Source organism: Xenopus tropicalis, chromosome 5 (assembly GCF_000004195.4).
Source record: "Xenopus tropicalis strain Nigerian chromosome 5, UCB_Xtro_10.0, whole genome shotgun sequence".
Lineage (NCBI taxonomy): Eukaryota > Metazoa > Chordata > Amphibia > Anura > Pipidae > Xenopus > Xenopus tropicalis.
This window is the reverse complement of record NC_030681.2, coordinates 15616015-15634877: the sequence shown is the minus strand read 5'-3', so window position 1 is coordinate 15634877 and position 18863 is coordinate 15616015. Positions and strand designations below refer to the sequence as shown.

The following is an 18863-nucleotide window of genomic DNA, read 5'->3' as shown; positions in this document are numbered from 1 at the left end:
TCATCACTGAGCGGAGAACTACTGTAGGAAAAGGGATGGTAAGGAATAACTCTTTGTCATAATGCGTTCCTTGACAGTAGGGTTTGCATACTAAGTATAGAAGCGCCGATCTTTTACAATAAAAAGCCCCAAAATTCATAACATCTATATCTGTTCTTAGTTAAGCAGGTATGATGAATCGTGAAAAAATTGTGTAAATCCAGTCCAAGAATATAATGTTAAATAATGTTTATGTTTATGGCTGAGTACAACGCATAATATTGTGTGACGTAGTTCTGCCCTTTTGGAAAAAAGTCTGAAAAACTTGTAGTAGTTGCATTTATTGATACTCCTCCTGACTTGAATGGGTTAGGCCAGGTCTGGGGTGGTGTAAACAAATGCCATAAATTACAGAGATTCAATGGCACAAAATATATACATTTATTTTCCCAGAATTTCAGCTTAAACGACATGTAAATCCCAAACACAAAAATTTAATTACTGAACAACCTCTCTGAAATGTATAATTACAGTTGTTCAAAGGTTAATATTAAGGCTGCAGAATTCCCTAAATCACTTAGGATTCCATCTCCTCCTCTAACCTACTCTACCCCCCTCCCTCAGGTATTTACTTTGGATGTTGGCTACTGGGCATGCTCAGTTCCTTTTAGCTCAGATCACTTAACACACCCTTTAGTCTAGCAGCCAATGAAGAGATGTCATTGTTGGTTCCTTTCCATAGAAACTCTGCTCTACCTGTGCACTCTGCTGGAGAAACATGTTTTTCTCCTAACCTCCTCTCCTGAGCTCAGCTTTACCATTACGGTGCTCAATCCAAGCAGAACTTTTTAACAAAGTAAGTTCTGCATGTGTAAGCCTGCATTCTGCATTGCATGAACTTTACAGTGCACATGTGCTAGTTGCAGATGTAAATATCACTGATGATGTGTGAGCGGGAAAATGGCTGCTGGATGAAATCTGCCATTTGTTTTAGGAAAATTTGATGACGCTGGCGAACAGAGGGGATATATGCAGTACAAATGATGCCCTTTAGGTGGGGGAGTTGTGCCCAACTGATATACATTAGAGGAAAATATAGGCTTTATACGTTTCTCCCTAGACATCTGTGCCAGTTAATAAATTGCACCCATGACAAAACGGCCATTGGGTGCATACATTCAAATCGTTCATTTGTGCACAATTGTGTGGACACAAAAAAAACTGTACACACAGACACAATTTTGAATGTTAGCCAAGTACTCCATCCCTGGTTAATGGAAAGTGGGTCATTGTCCATGTGACCCTTTTCCTGCCATGCCCCACAGGCCAAGAACCCTTCAGTAAAATGGCACCTGGTGAAGCCAATGCTATCTAAATCGGGTAAGGATCAACTGGCCTCTTTGTACCTCAGTTACATCAGTAGCTGCACCTAGATCAGGGGTAGGGAACCTATGGCTCAGGAGCCAGATGTGGCTCTTTTGATGGCTGCATCTGGCTCGCTGCAAAATCTTTAATAAAAAAAATACCGGGGGGCGTGGCCTGCGCTTGGCGGATAGAAGACGTGTTCTAAGCCTTAGAACATGTCTTCTATCCACCGAGCACAGGCCACGCCCTCCTCCGCATCGCATCCGGAATCCTTGGGACCACCCTACTTTGCCCCGCAGCATCCGTGGCCAAACATATTGTATGGCTCTCACGAAATTACATTTTAAAATATGTGGTGTTTATGGCTCAGCCAAAAAGGTTCCCGACCCCTGACCTAGATCATCACGTAGCTTTGCAAATAGACAGAGAACCACTGATATACCCAATGGGCCAAGTTTCTTCTTGGCCTTCTGTTTCATGTAAGGGTTTGCAATACCCTGTACTTAATCTGTAGCATGACCTTTTCTGAATGAACCAATGTTAAGAAAAGAAAGTTCTTGGAAACTGCTTTTGCACATAAATTACCCTGTACAAACCAAGCACTGAACGGAATATTATTTTGCCAATTATATATCATTTCCAACAGGGGAAGGATATGCAGGTCATAGTAGAAAGTACACCAGAACTGTTTGAATTATATGCCTGCAATTTTCAAAAATAAACTCAATTTTGGAAGGAGATTGCATCCATCAGAGTCCATTCTATTCTTCAAGGTTTAATATCCATTAGGAAAGCTCATTGGTTTGAGCTGTATAGACTTTTCTTGTAAACGTGGTCACACTTTATGCTCCATATTAAGGGCTTGTGGACTGTGATAAATAGCCCCAAATATCCTGCACTGGATGAATGCATTAAATGTCACATAAGATGAATGAATATTTAAGGAATATGTCTCAGATGATTTAATAAATGGTATCTGCTAAGTTGCACATTTAATCATCAGGCATAATATTAAAATAATAGGAAAGATCAAATATGATAAGTTGCTTTAATATAAAATACATTTTTAAAGGAGAAGGAAAGGTAAAAACTAAGTAAGCTTTATCAGAAAGGTCTTTGTAAATACAGCCATAAGCACTCACAGAAACGCTGCACTGAGTTCTCTGTCAAAAGATTAGTTGTGTCTGTATTCCTGTGCCAGAGACACTCAGCTCTCTCCTCTCTCCCCTCTCCTGCTCCCCCCTCCCTCAAGAATGCTAAGAACTCACTCCCCCCCTTAGGAATGTGGATCTGAGCCAATCAGCAGGAAGCTGACTCATAGGGGGAGATTTATTAAGACATGAACGCTCCGAGCGTATTGTCGCAGTTTTTGTTGCGCTTGCGCGAAAAATTCGGAAAGCTTCTGCCGCTGTTTACAATCGTTCGGTACGAAAATTTCGTGACTTTCGGATCGCCAATACGATATTAACGTGACTAATACAATTTTTTTTGTAAGCATTTTCGCGATATTTGCGATCTTCAGAAATTATCGTATCCAATTCGAATTTTTCCCATTCGGGATTCAACATCGTGTTTTAATGAATCGGCCCCATAGTCTTACACACTGAGCATGTACACCGGTCTTGCTCTTGGTGCAGGAGTGAGGCATTATGGGAACTTTCTTTACACAGCTCAGCGTTTTTTTCTTCCTGTTTGGCTTCTGATCATCTGAACGGGAGAAATATGGGGAGACTTAAGGGCACTATTGAGAGAACTGAAGGTATGCCTGCAGCTTGAGATTAACTCTTTACTAGCCTTTCCTTCTTCTTTAAACATATTTTTCATCCCTGTTGGCCGACACATTCAAATGCACCATTTTAAAAAGGCAAATATAGTAAAGTGTTAAGTATGAGTGGGTATAACAAAATAATGAAGGGTTTAGAAGGTGGGCCCTAGCTTGGCTCAAGCTGAAACTGATTGGCTGGAGGGAAAAGAAAGGGAGACTGAGAGCAAAAAGGAATCAAACGCCCTAGAGATTTGGGGTATTTTGTAACATGGCCAACTGATGAGGGGACAAATTTTTTTGAATTATCAATGACTCCACTCATACCTGGAATGCCAATCATCTGTTGCCTGGATATAGAGGTACCGTGCTTGGCAAAATGACTATACACAGAGGTACACCCACAATTAATAGTCAAACTACATCTGCAAGGTGTGTACTATGGGTAATGGTTGGTTTGTTGATTATACAAATCTGAAAATTGCATCCTCTTCTTCACTTCCCATTGTCCCATAACTATAGAGGAAGCAGACCCTGCAGTTCCTGGGGGCGCGGGGTGAAGACACATGGAGCTACTAGTAGCAGCTACTTGTGGTGGCTACAGAAACAGACAATGCTGATCACTTACTTATAACTGTCTCTACGTGTGTTTTACCAGAGGCAATTCTCAGTATTGTCTATGGCAGTGTATGTTCTGGCACTAGCCACAACAAGTAGCTGCTACTAGTAGCTCCATGTGTTCGTTGTTGCGGGCGACTAATCTCTCCGCAATGCCATCCCGGCTAGAATGTAAATCGTCGGTGGGATGGCATACGTGTCACTGCGATGTCCCAAAGTCGCCAGAAGTTTCCTCTCAAGACAACTTCGGGCGACTTAAGGACATCGCAGTGACACGTATGCCATCCCACATGCGATTTACATTCTAGTCGGTGGGATGGCATTTAGTCGCCCGTGACAACAAAGATTTGTTGCGGGGCGACTAATCTCCCTGTCTGCCACTGGCCTTAGCGATCCCCCCTCCCCACTGCTCTCCTACCTGAAAGCTACGGGGCGGGAGGGAGACTTGAGGGAGGGGCAGTTAGCAAGTTGGGATGTGAGGGGTTGGCAGTGAGGGGTTGGCAGCGAGGGGGAACATGAAAGACGGGCATTTGTGGAACTGGGTGGGCAGGCAGGTAGTGCTTGGATTGTGTGCCAGGCCCCTCCGAAGACTTTTTTGTGGGGGGGGGGGATCAGTGCACACTCTAGAAACCCCAATGAAACGCCAATGAAAAATTGTCATGCCGACAATTTTCAGTGCAACTGTGTTCAATTCACATCAAAACACAAATTATCACATTTTGACGCATGGGGAGCAATCAGACACAACTCCCACTCATGGCAATGATTGCACTGGCATTGTAGGGGAAAAAAACAGCATTCTGGAATCAGGGTCAATGGGTAAGAAAAATCAGGGTAACAAAACAGGCTGAATTGTCCCTAAGATTGCACTTTGCACACTACACTTGCATTTCTATATGACCCCTAAATAGTTATTCTTCTAAAACCCCAGTCAATGCGATGATCATTGCAGTTAGTTGCAAGTTGTAGATCAATAATAGCCGGATGGAAAAAAGCTGAATTGGGGGTTTATAGAACAAACACAGCCATAAAGGGAGTTCCATGGGAATGCTCATGTTTTATACAGCACAGCCTAGATTTAGAAATATTCCCCTAGTTAGAATGTCAAATCATGTACTCCCAGGGTGAATGTAAATTCTGTATTCCACACAGTCGCAGCTGCTTTATACAGAATGTAACAAAAATGTTGAGAATTCATTAAATTGTTGCTTTCCCAGAGATCAGACAGGTAGAAACCCTGTTTATATCAGGCAGAAACGAAACTGTCGCTATTAGATTTTTTGCTATAATCACTGCTGATGTTTACATTCATGACTAAAGGGCTTATTTATAAAGATGCAAACAAAAAGAATATTTACTTAAAGCAATACTCTGGGGAAACATGTTTTTTTTCAGAACCCATCAGTTAATAGAGCTTCTCCAGCAGAATCCTGCATTGAAAATTTCACATATTCTTCATTTCCCAGGGTGCCCCAATCATGGGACCTGTGCTCTGATAAACTTCAGTCACACTTTACTGCTGCGCTGCAAGTTGGAGTGATATCCCCTCCCCTCCCAGCAGTCGATCAGCAGAACAATGGGAAGGGAGCAAGATAGCAGCTCCCAGTAGGTATCAGAATAGCACTCAATAGTAAGAAATCCAAGTGATCATTAAATAAACCCAATGGGATAGTTTTGATTAATTATATCTTAGTTGGGATCAAGTACAGGTACTGTTTTATTATTACAGAGAAAAGGGAATCATTTAACCATTAAATAAACCCAATAGGGCTGTTCTGCCCCCAATAAGGGGTAATTATATCTTAGTTGGGATCAAGTACAGGTACTGTTTTATTATTACAGAGAAAAGGGAATCATTTAACCATGAAATAAACCCAATAGGGCTGTTCTGCCCCCAATAAGGGGTAATTATATCTTAGTTGGGATCAAGTACAGGTACTGTTTTATTATTACAGAGAAAATGGAATCATTTAACCATTAAATAAACCCAATAGGGCTGTTCTGCCCCAATAAGGGGTAATTATATCTTAGTTGGGATCAATTACAGGTACTGTTTTATTATTACAGAGAAAAGGGAATCATTTAACCATGAAATAAACCCAATAGGGCTGTTCTGCCCCCAATAAGGGGTAATTATATCTTAGTTGGGATCAAGTACAGGTACTGTTTTATTATTACAGAGAAAAGGGAATCATTTAACCATGAAATAAACCCAATAGGACTGTTCTGCCCCCAATAAGGGGTAATTATTCGGTTTAATTACTGTTTAAATAATTTATTTAGCAGACTTAAGGTAGGAGATCTGAATTACGGAAAGACCCCTTATCCGGAAAACCCAAGGTCCGGAGCATTCTGGATAACAGGTCCCATACCTGTACCTCATGGCACAAACTACTAAAAAAGTATACTTTTTTATTAAAATGTGGCTTATTTAGATGAAGCAGGGTTTGACATATGAGCTGGTTTATGCAATACAGGAGGTAAAACTCTCTAAACGATGTCCCCAAACATAATTCTCGTTAAATGACTTTTTCAGTTTTCATATGCCACAAACATTTGGTTCAACTCGATGCTGAACAAATACATTATATTAACCTCATCAAAAACAAGAAAAAACAAAAACAAAAAAGATTACATTCACTATAAAATGTACCTGTACTGGACACACAGCCATGGAAGGCAAGGGGACACACCTATACGTTACAAGTAGGCAGATTAATTCCCTTTGATCACTAAAAATAAATAAAAGCAATAACTGAGAGAAATATCTGTCTTTTTATTTCTGCTGTTTACCGCCAATACTCTTTTAGGATTTAGCACTTTTAAATATAGTAATTAGCACCAATTTCACGATGCCTTGACAGAAAATTGCAGACCTGCTAATGTCGGCAAAGAACAGGCACCCAACTGGCACGTTCATTAAAATCGCAGTCTCATCTTTCAGAGCGCCACGTTGGGGGGAAAGGCTAGCGCTACTGTAAGAAAAGCCGGGGGAAAATACAGGGGAGCACACTCGCACTTGATGATATGGTAGATTGCAGCTTTCAGAACATTTCTCCAATTGAACCTGTTGTACCAGCATCACATGGTGCAAATTGTCCCTTTTCCGTTGGATGTGTTTTAGCCGGCAAGCAGCACCGTGACTCTGGGAACCCTTTTCAGGTTATACAAAATCGAAATCTGTTTAAAGGAACCCTATGGGCAAATTGTGCCGCTTCTGGAAAAAGCATGAAAAGAATGCAAAGGATTTCCTGCCTGTGTATAAAAGACTCACTTTGTCACTCATTATACCCCTGAACAATGGAGGCCTCATAAAATAACTCATATGCATTACCCTGTTTCATCTAAATAAACCATTTTCATAAAAATATACTTTTTTTAGTTATATGTGTAGTCCAATATGTCCAATAGAGGGGGGGTCCAGGCAGGGCTGGAACTAGGGGAAGGCAGAAGAGGCAGCTGCCTAGGGCGCAACTATTGGGGGGGCGCCAGGCAGGAGCCTCTCCTGTCCACCTCTCTAGTCTGTGCTCCGTTGCGATTCGTATCGCACCCCCAAACCACCCCCCCCCCCCGGCGCGAAAACTGCGCCAACACACAGTGGAGCGGGGGGGGCGGTGCGATACAAAGTGATGCGCAAGTACAGGGGCGAGGTGGCGCCCTAGGCAACCCAGTCGGCTCGGCCCTCCCCTGGGTCTAGGGGGCCCTGACCGCGGGGTCTGCTTTCTCCATTTTGCATGTAAATCTTTACTCCACGGCTGCTCCCAGGTAGGAGAGCGGGCAAGGAGCGGGGATGTATAGGCAAGTGGGCAGGCCGGGTTGGGGGGCGCGTTAGGGCATAGGGTGGATGTGTTGGGGTGCAGGGTGAGTTTGCTACTCTGCACCAAGCCTCTCAAGATTTTTTTGCAGGGGGGCCCGCGGCAGAGTAGTTATGCCACTACAGGTATGTGCCATTGGGTAATCCTAAATAAAAATCTGTCATTTAAGAAGGACCACTCCCTGGGATCATACGATAGGTTAAAGGAAAACTATACAACCAAAGAATGTAGGTCTCTATAAAAATATATTGCATAAACAGCTCATATGTAAAACCCTGTGTCTTCAAAAAGCCCTTTATCTTCTTACTGATGTGTGATATATACCGCTTGGGGGATTGCTCTAGGGACTTTTGGGATATTATGGGAGCATGGGATATTATACAGAGCAATACTTTTTTGCCTGCTAGGGTCAGTGACCCCCTTGAAAGTTAGAAAGAGGCAGAAGAAGAAAGCAAATAATTAGAAATGTATTAAAAAGAAAAAATGAAGACAAACTGAAAAGTTGCTTAGAATTAGCCATTCCATAACATACTTAAAGTTAACATAAAGGTGAACAACCCCTGTAATTCTAGAAAAAAAATGAGATCCAATGTATACAATATCCCCTTAGGACTAGCTGGGCTTTCCAATGTGCACCCCACTGCACCCTAAATCTTATTGTCTAAAAAGTAATCTTACCTTACAAGGAAACGATGGAGCCCGACATCAAAACTCCTAAGGATGGAAACAAAATAGTAAAGTTAAAATAAAATAAGAATGAACAACAAATGAAAACAAGTTTAGAAATGAATTTAGATTCTTTAGAATTAGTACATTGAAATTCCTGCAAAATATAGATTTGCAAAAAGATACTTATATTCCCTTGGATTCTGACAATGCAGAAAGCTACAGGCAAACAGCCTGATAATGAGTGTCTGTGCAAGAGGGGCCTCGTATAAAGCCCTATAACACTGCAATCCTCATTCGTTTTGTTGAATTTATAGCCCAGGCCTTGCCTACATTCATCTTGCCTGATTAGGCCACTCATGCCAGTGGCAGGCACAGGGGGATGACAGATGCCCAGCAGCAGTGTCGGACTGGCCCACCAGGATACCAGGAAAACTCCCGGTGGGCCCAGGGGTCAGTGGGCCCTCCTGCTCCTGACCATTTGGCCTACTTCATGGTCATTCCCTATTTCTGAATGGGAACAAATAGATGGAAGAATAGTTGCTAGCATGTAAATAAAGAGACTAGGAGAATAAAGAGGTTGGGCAAGGAAAAATAGTTTGGGGACCAAAAATAGTTTGGTCTAAGCAGGTTTTCTGGTGGGTCCCTGGGGTCCCAGTCCGACACTGCCCAGCAGAGTCATTTCAATAAAATGTCAGACTGGGGTGTTTGGGGTCCACAAGGAGGCCGCCACCCAAAGCCCACCACTCCAGTTAGAGAGGCCCACACCCCTGTCGCTGACCCTCACCCCTCACCAATTACCTCCTCTTGCAGTCACTGTAAACTGATTACCCCTAAGCCCAGCCTACTGGGATTTATCCTGGCTCAGTCGGGCCCTGTTACAATAGTTAATTACATTAGGGACAGTGCTTTCCACGTATACATATACACAGTCAGCCAATCTGTATATTGGATCAGGGCATCACTGGATCAACTACTAGTTAGGCAGGTTATATATAGGCATTATGTCTTTTTTCAACACAACTTACTATGTTACTATGTATGCTACTTGTGGTGCTGAATGCTGTTGGTCTTGTTGGGAGCAATACTTCCGCTGTAGGAATACATGTCAGTCCTGCTAATGTTACGCACTATCCCCCATGTAATAAAAGGCAAATGTTTGCCCCGAAGCAGTAACCCATAGTAACCAATAAGATGTTTGCTTTTAAACAGGTGACCAGTAAATTCTACCTGCCTGCTGATTGCTTGCCATAGGTTACTGCTTCTGGGCAAACTTAGTAATTTTTATTACACATTATTACACAAAAAATCATTATTATTATTTTTTTTTTTTTTAATGGGGCTCAAACTCATGCCGTGCCTATATACTGGAAGTCTCATAAGCACATAAAGCAATGTCCACTGCCCATCTGAATGCAATAAAACACTCAATGTGCCTCTAGTAACCTGCATAATAAAGCAGGTTTTTTTTTATAAATAAATTGATGCTTAAATGGTCATTACGGGCCTGTACCAATATCATGGTACACTGAACAGCACCATATGTAGCAACTGAATTAGCTTTAATGTTGGCAGTTAGGAAGGAGAAAGTGACATAGAGCACTTTACCTCTGTGTCTAATATTCCAATATGTCTATCCTCCCTTTGCCCTTCATGCAATGACAAAACACCTCTAGCTTCTGGCCAACACCCAACAGGAAACAATTGTTTTAATAAAATTCCTCATTGCTGCCAAATAAGGGAATATAATGCAATTTTCGCCAGTTTCGTAGCACAGTTTTATTCTATGAGCACAATGGGCAAAGTTAGCGTGCAACCCTTAAGGCATGGCGTGGCAAAAACATGGCATTTTGCACCCTGCCCTGCCCATTGAAAATAAGTACATTTGCATTAGATGGATTGTGTGGACTATGTTTAGTATGACATAGACATTGATATTCTGAGACAATATCAGTTGATTTTCATTTTTTTGTGTTTTTCTGTTTTTTAACTTTTTGTTCAGCGGCTTTCTAGTTTGGAATTGCATCAGCAATGTAGTTTTTAGGGTTAACCATAGCAACCAGGCAGCGGGTTGAATGAGAGACTGAATAGAAAGACAGGGAATAAAATGAAACAATAACAATAAAATTGTAAGCTCACAGAGCAATAGTTTTTGGTTGGTGCAGTTTTGGGCTCCAGTCCTTAAGAAGGATATTAATGAGCTGGAGAGAGTGCAGAGACTGCAACTAAACTGGTAAAGGGGATGGAAGGGTTAAACTATGAGGTGAGACTGTCGAGGTTGGGGTTGTTTTCTCTGGAAAAGAGGCGCTTGCGAGGGGACATGATTACTCTGTACAAGTACATTAGAGGGGATTATAGGCAGATAGGGGGGTTCTTTTTTCCCATAAAAACAATCAACGCACCAGAGGCCCCCCCTTTAGATTAGAGGAACGGAGCTTCCATTTGAAGCAGCGTAGGGGGTTCCTCACGGTGAGGGCAGTGAGGTTGGGGAATGCCCTTCCTAGTGATGGGGTAATGGCAGATTCTGTTAATGCCTATAAGAGGGGCCTGGATGAGTTTCTGAACAAGCAGAATATCCAAGGCTATTGTGATACTAATATCTACAGTTAGTATTACTGGTTGTATATATAGTTTATGTATGTGAGTGTATAGATTGGTAAGTATAGGTTGTGTGTGCTGGGTTTACTTGGAAGGGTTGAACTTGATGGACTCTGGTCTTTTTTTTAACCCTATGTAACTATGGTTGGCGGGGTCAGAGACCCCCATTTGAAAGCTGGAAGGATGTAGCAGAAGAAGGCAAATAATTCAAAAACTAAACAAAGACCACCCCTAATGCACCTAAGAAAGCTTCTCACAAGAGAGGAGAAATGTGTGCCTTAAGAACTCATAATAGATTTCTCCTCCATGTATTAGTAGAATATATGAAGTAGAATAGGTATATAACCATAACCAAACCATAAGGCAGCGGGTAAAAAAGGCAAATAATGTTGTATAAGGCAAAGCAATTGATTTTCCACATTCTGCACATCATTGATTTTTTTTTCCCCATTCATTTACAAAGACACACTGAGCCAACATTCCAAGCAGGGAAATCAGTAATGGTGTTATCAGGGCCGCTCCACCCCAGATACATCGCAGCTTTCAGAGACAATTGAAAATTCAATTGTTTTCCATTGATTCAGTAACAACTCCAAATTCCCACTCTGCAACCATTTACCAAACATTATAACAGTTATCTGCAAAGATTTGTGTTTAGAGCATGAAAAATATTTACAGTGAGTGGCAGAGAATAACAAAAAGGAAAATAAAACAGGTTTTAGGCTTATATGTCCTTCACTTCCTTCACTGTATTCCAGTTTGCAATCAAACAATGCCTGAGGCTGAACAAACTACTCAACATCTATGTAAAATATAACCGATATGGTCGATGTGGTTGTCTCTTGAAGGGCTTTTAAATCTGGGTGTTAAACTATAATTCAATACATAAGTAGGGTTGCCACATTTCTAGGGAGTTTTTACCACATCCAGGACGAAAAAAGGTAAGATCTAGGCAGATAGTGGTGGTTTGGGGGAGGACCAGAGGCGGGCCAGGGACTAATCTTAAAGGGGAAGGAAAGGTAAGAACTAAGTAAGCTTTATCAAAAAGGTCTATGTAAATACAGCCATAAGCACTCACAGAAACACTGCACTGAGTCCTCTATCAAAAGAAAAACAGGATTTCTTGTCTCCTTTTTTGTAAACATGTTTTTCAGTGTCTGAATTCCTCTCTCAAAAAAATCCTTCATTCCTGGGGCAGAGTCTGCGCAGCTCTCTCCTCTCCTCCCACAAGAATGCTAAGAACTCCCTCCCTTAGAAATGTGTAATCTGGCTAGAGCTGCAAGCAAGGAGCTACTTAAAATGGCAGCTGCTATCTTAAACAAACAGAGTGAGCTTCTAATGCTTTCTGCAGAATAAATATAGTGTTCTAGATGGCACTAATGTGGCAAATCTATTGGCAGTAAAATGCCAAAATGACTTTCCTTCTCCTTTAATAACTGGGCTGCCAGTTTGTTCAGATTGCACAGTATGGGTACCATTAAAGTAAGCGCTGTGCCACCATCTTGTTGACTCTCCCAGGGATGCCTAAAGGCTGTGCACACGTGCAGAGGAGAAGGTGGCATTACTAGAATAGTACCTCATTTTTCATTGAAGAGGATAGCCAACCCAAAGTCTAAGGCAGCGTTTTTCAACCACTGTTCCGCGGCACACTAGTGTGCCGCGAGATGTTGCCTGGTGTGCCGTAGGCAGGGCCGCAATTTTTACTTTAAAAAAAAAATCCGGGCCCTGTCATTGGTTGCGCCCCGTGTGTACGGGTGACGTCAGTACGCACGGGGCGCAACGTTATAAAAGGGCCTGTGTGCGGTCGCGTGTAGGCAGAAGTGCAGAGGCGGCGCGCGTGAGGGGAAGATGCTGCTGAAGCCGCCGAAGAGTAAAATGCTGCTGGGCACCAATGTATTAGGGGGGGCCACAGGGCACACTGACTTATGGGGGCACTGCTGCTGGGCACCAATGTACTAGGGGGGCTGGCTCTTGGCACCAATGTACTGGGGGGCACTGCTGCTGGGCACCAATGTACTAGGGGGGCACTGCTCTTGGCACCAATGTACTAGGGGGGCACTGCTGCTGGGCACCAATGTACTAGGGGGGCTGGCTCTTGGCACCAATGTACTGGGGGGGCACTGCTGCTGGGCACCAATGTACTAGGGGGGCACTGCTCTTGGCACCAATGTACTAGGGGGGCACTGCTGCTGGGCACCAATGTACTAGGGGGGCACTGCTCTTGGCACCAATGTACTAGGGGGGCACTGCTGCTGGGCACAGAGTTAAATTTTTTAACATTTTCTAATGGTGGTGTGCCTCGTGATTTTTTTCATGAAACAAGTGTGCCTTTGCCCAAAAAAGGTTGAAAAACACTGCTCTAAGGTACATACTCCATGGGCAATGCCTAACAAATTGGCACCACCCTGGTGATTAAACCTTTTCTTCTCATTAAAAAGGCAGACATTTGTTATTATGGCTATATTTTAGTGCAAGTACATACCAGTTTTGCACATGGGAATGATTTTGGGTCATTCCTTCCAGCAGGTTTTCTCCATGTTGTTCAGGTAAGTTGGATGAAGCACACTAAACTTAATGGTTAAATGGTAACAATCCCAACTAAATCAATTTTAATTGTAGGTTGTAATTTATGGGCTGAATACATATGCAACTCACTGTATGTTCTGAACAAAACTTCCTTTGAATTCACAGTAAATTCAGTTTATGTGTGGGACGTTTACTTTTATGATGCTGCATGTTACATTTGGCTTTTTATCCCCTTTAACGATCACTTTGCTTTAAGAGAAGACTGAAAGAAATTAAACACAATATAAAACCCTAAGGGCTGTAATTGCACGGAGCGTGGATACTTAGTGGTATTGTATTGATACATAAATGATCTCTGTCGCTGATTGCCTTACTACAAAGAAGCCTTAAAAGCAAAGTTTGAAAGATAAAAACTAATTAAAAGGAAGACGAATGCAATCACCATCAGGCTGGTTAGATATCACAGCGCTGAATTCCAATAAGAGCCAACGATTACCGTCTGCTGGATTACAACACAAACCTGCATGCATTTTAATAAACAGGTTCCAAACAACTCTAGAGGGGACAATCAACACTGTACATGCACTGGAATTTATTAGCAGCTAGTAAAGAAGCCAATAGACTGAAAATAGTGAATTATATTTGGTTATGGTGGTTATATAATATATAGTGGGTTATATTAAGGGTCGGACTGGGCCGCCGGGACACCAGTAAAAATCCTGGTGGGCCCCGGCTCTAGTGGGCCCCGGTGGCCCAGACCCGACCCTTGCCGGCGCTCCCCCTGCCCGACTGCTCCTCCCCTGATGCGTTAAATGTATGCACTCTGTGGAGGACGTCGGGTGGAGGGCCCTGCGAGGGGGGTTAGGGGGGCCCCTGCGGGGGAACAGGTAGGGGGGATAGGGGAGGTGCCCGGCGGGGGCACCTGCAGGGCCCCTGGGGCGGGATCCCCGGTGGGCCCTTCACCCCCCAGTCCGACCTTGGTTATATTGCCCTTCTAATATCAGTGGATGCCTAGTCAGCACCCTGGTTGGTGCAGTGGGCTTTAAGCCCTCCTTATGATTGCCAATAAAAGAAAGTTAACCTTAGCTTTTTTGGAATAGATCAAGCATAGTAAAGAATCAAAAGCCCTGGGTTTCTTTGTGGCACCAAACTGAAGTGAAGAGCACTTGGGTGAAGACGTACAGGTCAAGGTCCATTTTTCTCCATTTTCTTCATAAAAATATTGCCCCTTGCATAATTATGAATAAAGAAAATAGCCATCTTGTTGTAAGTTTCCATGGCTGAATTTAGTCTCCTCCCTCCTGTTGCTGAGTGATGGAAAACCCTGAAAAAGCCAGTTTGTCAGCTAATTGCTGGTCTATATATTCTAGTGATTTCAATGTAACTCTACTGGGGTGGCCAGTGGGCATAGACAAACCATGTAACATACACTACATGTACCACAGGCTACACAGTGGTAGCACATTGGCTCAGAGGTTAGTATTACTGCCTCACATTTCTGAGGTCTGCCTGGCCAAGAAAAATACAGGAGTGGCATAAGTGGAGGATTGTGAGAATGGTTACAGACAAGCCAAAGATCACCCCCAAATATCTGCAAGAACATCTTGCTGCAGATGGTGTATCTGTACATCGTTCTACAATTCAGCACAATTTGCACAAAGAACATCTGTATGGCAGGGTGATGAGAAAAAAAGCCCTTTCTCCACTCACACCACAAACAGAGTCACTATTTGTATGCAAAAGCTTATTTAGACAAGCCACAGTCATTTTGGAACAGTGCTTTGGACTGATGAGACAAAAATTGAGTTATTTGGTCATAACAAAAAGCTCTTTGCATGGCGGAAGAAGAACACCCATTCCAAGAAAAACACCTGCTACCTACTGTCACATTTGGTGGAGGTTCCTTCATGCTGTGGGGCTGTGGGGCTAGTTCAGGGACTGGGGCCCTTGTTAAAGTCGAGGCTGGGATGAATTCAACCCAATATCAACTAATTCTTCAGGATAATGTTCAAGCATCAGTCACAAGTTGAAGTTACGCAGGGGTTGGATATTCCAACAAGACAATGACACTATGGCACTTTTTCATATGACTGTACATATACTGTATATATATATATTATTTAGTGTATGCCTAGACTCTTTATTTAGGCTTTAAAGAGAAATAATAATACAAATTATAATAACTAGGACACGCCAGCACTGTTTTTCTGCTCGATCATCACTTGATCTAGTGCTTTGTGATGTGTGATGTCAAGCAGCGCTAATTGTGTCATATCTTATACAAACATAGCTGAGCCTCATACAATTAAAGCGAGCAACTGTTGTGTAACAAAGCTGAGTTTAATCAGCACATTACATACCATTCATTTGCAGCTCTAGCTAATACCTCAAACATATACACACTCCTAAATGAACATATCTATCTGTATTTATTGTTATACTGTGTATTTATCTATTATTATCTTAATAACCCCCTGTTTGTATTAATGTATCCTACTGTACAGCGCTGCGTACATAAGTAGCACTTTATAAATAAAGATATACATACATACATTAGATTGTAAGCTCTACGGGGCAGGGACCTCCATCCTCTTGTGTCTTTGGCTCTTACCCTCCCATATAGATTGTAAGCTCTACGGGGCAGGGACCACCATCCTCTTGTGTCTTTGGCTCTTACCCTCCCATATAGACTGTAAGCTCTACGGGGCAGGGACCTCCATCCTCTTGTGCCTTTGGCTCTTACCCTCCCATATAGATTGTAAGCTCTACGGGGCAGGGACCTCCATCCTCTTGTGTCTTTGGCTCTTACCCTCCCATATAGATTGTAAGCTCTACGGGGCAGGGACCTCCATCCTCTTGTGTCTTTGGCTCTTACCCTCCCATATAGATTGTAAGCTCTACGGGGCAGGGACCTCCATCCTCTTGTGTCTTTGGCTCTTACCCTCCCATATAGATTGTAAGCTCTACGGGGCAGGGACCTCCATCCTCTTGTGCCTTTGGCTCTTACCCTCCCATATAGATTGTAAGCTCTACGGGTCAGGGACCTCCATCCTCTTGTGTCTTTGGCTCTTACCCTCCCATATAGATTGTAAGCTCTACGGGGCAGGGACCTCCATCCTCTTGTGTCTTTGACTCTTAACTTATTGCAGCTGTATCTTGTATTTATCTGTATTTATTGTTATACTTTGTATTTATCTATTATTATCTTAATAACCCCCTGTTTGTATTAATGTATTCTACTGTACAGCGCTGCGTACATAAGTAGCAGTTTATAAATAAAGATATACATACATACATACTGTATATACTACATAATAAAATGATAAATTATAATAAATACATAATAAAATGATTTCATTAGCTTTGAAAAAAAAGCTAGAAAACTTCAAAATTTTGAATGGGCCCTTATTTATCTAAAGACTTGAAACTCTGAAAATCAACCATTGGCTGGTAAAATATTTTTTACATATTTTATACTTAATAAATCTTGAATTTTCAAAACTCAAATTTCATTTCACAATATTTTCCCTCCAAAAATCTTAAATGTTGCCCAGGCAGATTTATCAAAATTCGAGTTTTTACAGTGATTTGTTTTTTTTTCAACATAACAAACACTCTGAAATATTTTTGAATAAATCACAAAAAAAATTCAATTTTTTTTTTTCCCACAATAAGATTCTGTTTTGATGCGGAGGTTCTTGTTTTTTGAAAACACAAACAGATTTTTTTATATTTCATTTTGAAATTTCACATGGGGCTAGCCGTATTCTTCATTTCCCAGGGTGCCACAGTCATGTGACCTGTGCTCTGATAAACTTCAGTCACACTTTACTGCTACGCTGCAAGTTGGAGTGATATCCCCCCCCCTCCCCCCCAGCAGCCGATCAGCAGAACAATGGGAAGGGAGCAAGATAGCAGCTCCCAGTAGGTATCAGAATAGCACTCAATAGTAAGAAATCCAAGTCCGGCTTGGGACTCCTCCAGTTACATGGGAGTAGGAGAAACAATAGGTTAGCTGAAAGCAGTTCTAATGTGTAGCGCTGGCTCCTTCTGAAAGCTCAGACTCAGGCACACTTTACTGCTGCGCTGCAGGTTGAAGTGATATCCCGCCCCTCCTCCCAGCAGCCAATCAGCAAAACAATGGGAAGGGAGCAAGATAGCAGCTCCCAGTAGGTATCAGTATAGCACTCAATAGTAAGAAATCCAAGTCCGGCTTGGGACTCCTCCAGTTACATGGGAGTAGGAGAAACAATAGGTTAGCTGAAAGCAGTTCTAATGTGTAGCGCTGGCTGAAAGCTCAGACTCAGGCACAATGCACTGAGATGGCGCCTACACACCAATATTACAGCTACAAATACATTTGTTGGTTCAAGAATAACATTTTAAATGGCAGAGTGAATTATTTGCTATGTAAACAGTTTAATTTAGAAATAAGTATACCATAAAAATCATGACATAATCTCTGTAATAAAGGAACACAGAAAGGACTATTTCCTTCTAGCCATGACCAGTAACCCTCATAATAATGAGGAGACATTTCAAAGCCCAAAACTAAAGCAGATTAGCTTTATTACATAACTATAGGTAACCAGAGAGAATCCATGAATGTGTAAGGTGAATTAGAGGTTCCTTATGAAGCTAAATCATCTAAAGAACATATCTGCATCGGAACCTGAAGTCAATGAACATGTCTAGAGGAATGACTGGAATAATTTCTTCCTAACTGACTTTTTCATTGCACAGAGGGAGAATCATGGCCCGGGATAATTAATATTGCTTTATGTAACTCTGCACACGGATCAGCGTCTCTTGATACTGTAGCCCGAGGCAAGAGCTGTGACTTACGTAACATTCTGATCATGCCACGTGAGGACAGCAAGTTCATCCTGAGAATAAAAATTGCTCTTCTTATGAAAAAACATTATTTTTAAAGAATTCCATTTAGAAGTATACACATTAAAGGGGAAATAGACTATACAGAGAATAGGAAATAGAGCCTTGTGTCTATTAGGTTATTGCCAGTGTATAGGACAGTGGTTTCCAAACTGGGGCCCAAATGATTAGAAGGGGGCTCACCATGAAGATCAGTCAGGGTTCAATTCAAGGGAAAATGTACATTTATCTCTGAAACTAAAGGAGAGTGACTAATGCTGCCATAATTTAGATGCAGGTATTGGATATATTATCTGGAAACCCATTATCCAGAAAGCTCCAAATTACAGGAAGGCCATCTCCCATAGACTCAATTTTAATCAAATAATTCTAATTTTTAAAAATGATTTCCTTAATTACCCCTTATTGGGGGCAGACCAGTCCTATTGGGTTTATTTCATGTTTAAATTATTCCCTTTTCTCTGTAATAATAAAACAGTACCTGTACTTGATCCCAACTAAGATATAATTACCCCTTATTGGGGCAGAACAGCCCTATTGGGTTTATTTCATGGTTAAATGATTCCCTTTTCTCTGTAATAATAAAACAGTACCTGTACTTGATCCCAACTAAGATATAATTAGACAAAATAGAAAAAAAA

The 18863-nt window shown here is 41.9% G+C and overlaps 1 protein-coding gene across 2 annotated transcripts in view; it reads right to left on the bottom strand.

Moving 5' to 3' along the window:
• Positions 1 to 18863, bottom strand: part of hhat (hedgehog acyltransferase) — a 143929-nt gene that overhangs the window by 57214 nt on the left and 67852 nt on the right. For both annotated transcript variants that reach the window (XM_031902598.1, XM_002934677.5), the window contains exon 9: positions 8218 to 8253. In XM_031902598.1, coding sequence (XP_031758458.1) covers positions 8218 to 8253 — 36 coding nt within the window. The remainder of the gene's footprint in view (positions 1 to 8217; positions 8254 to 18863) is intronic.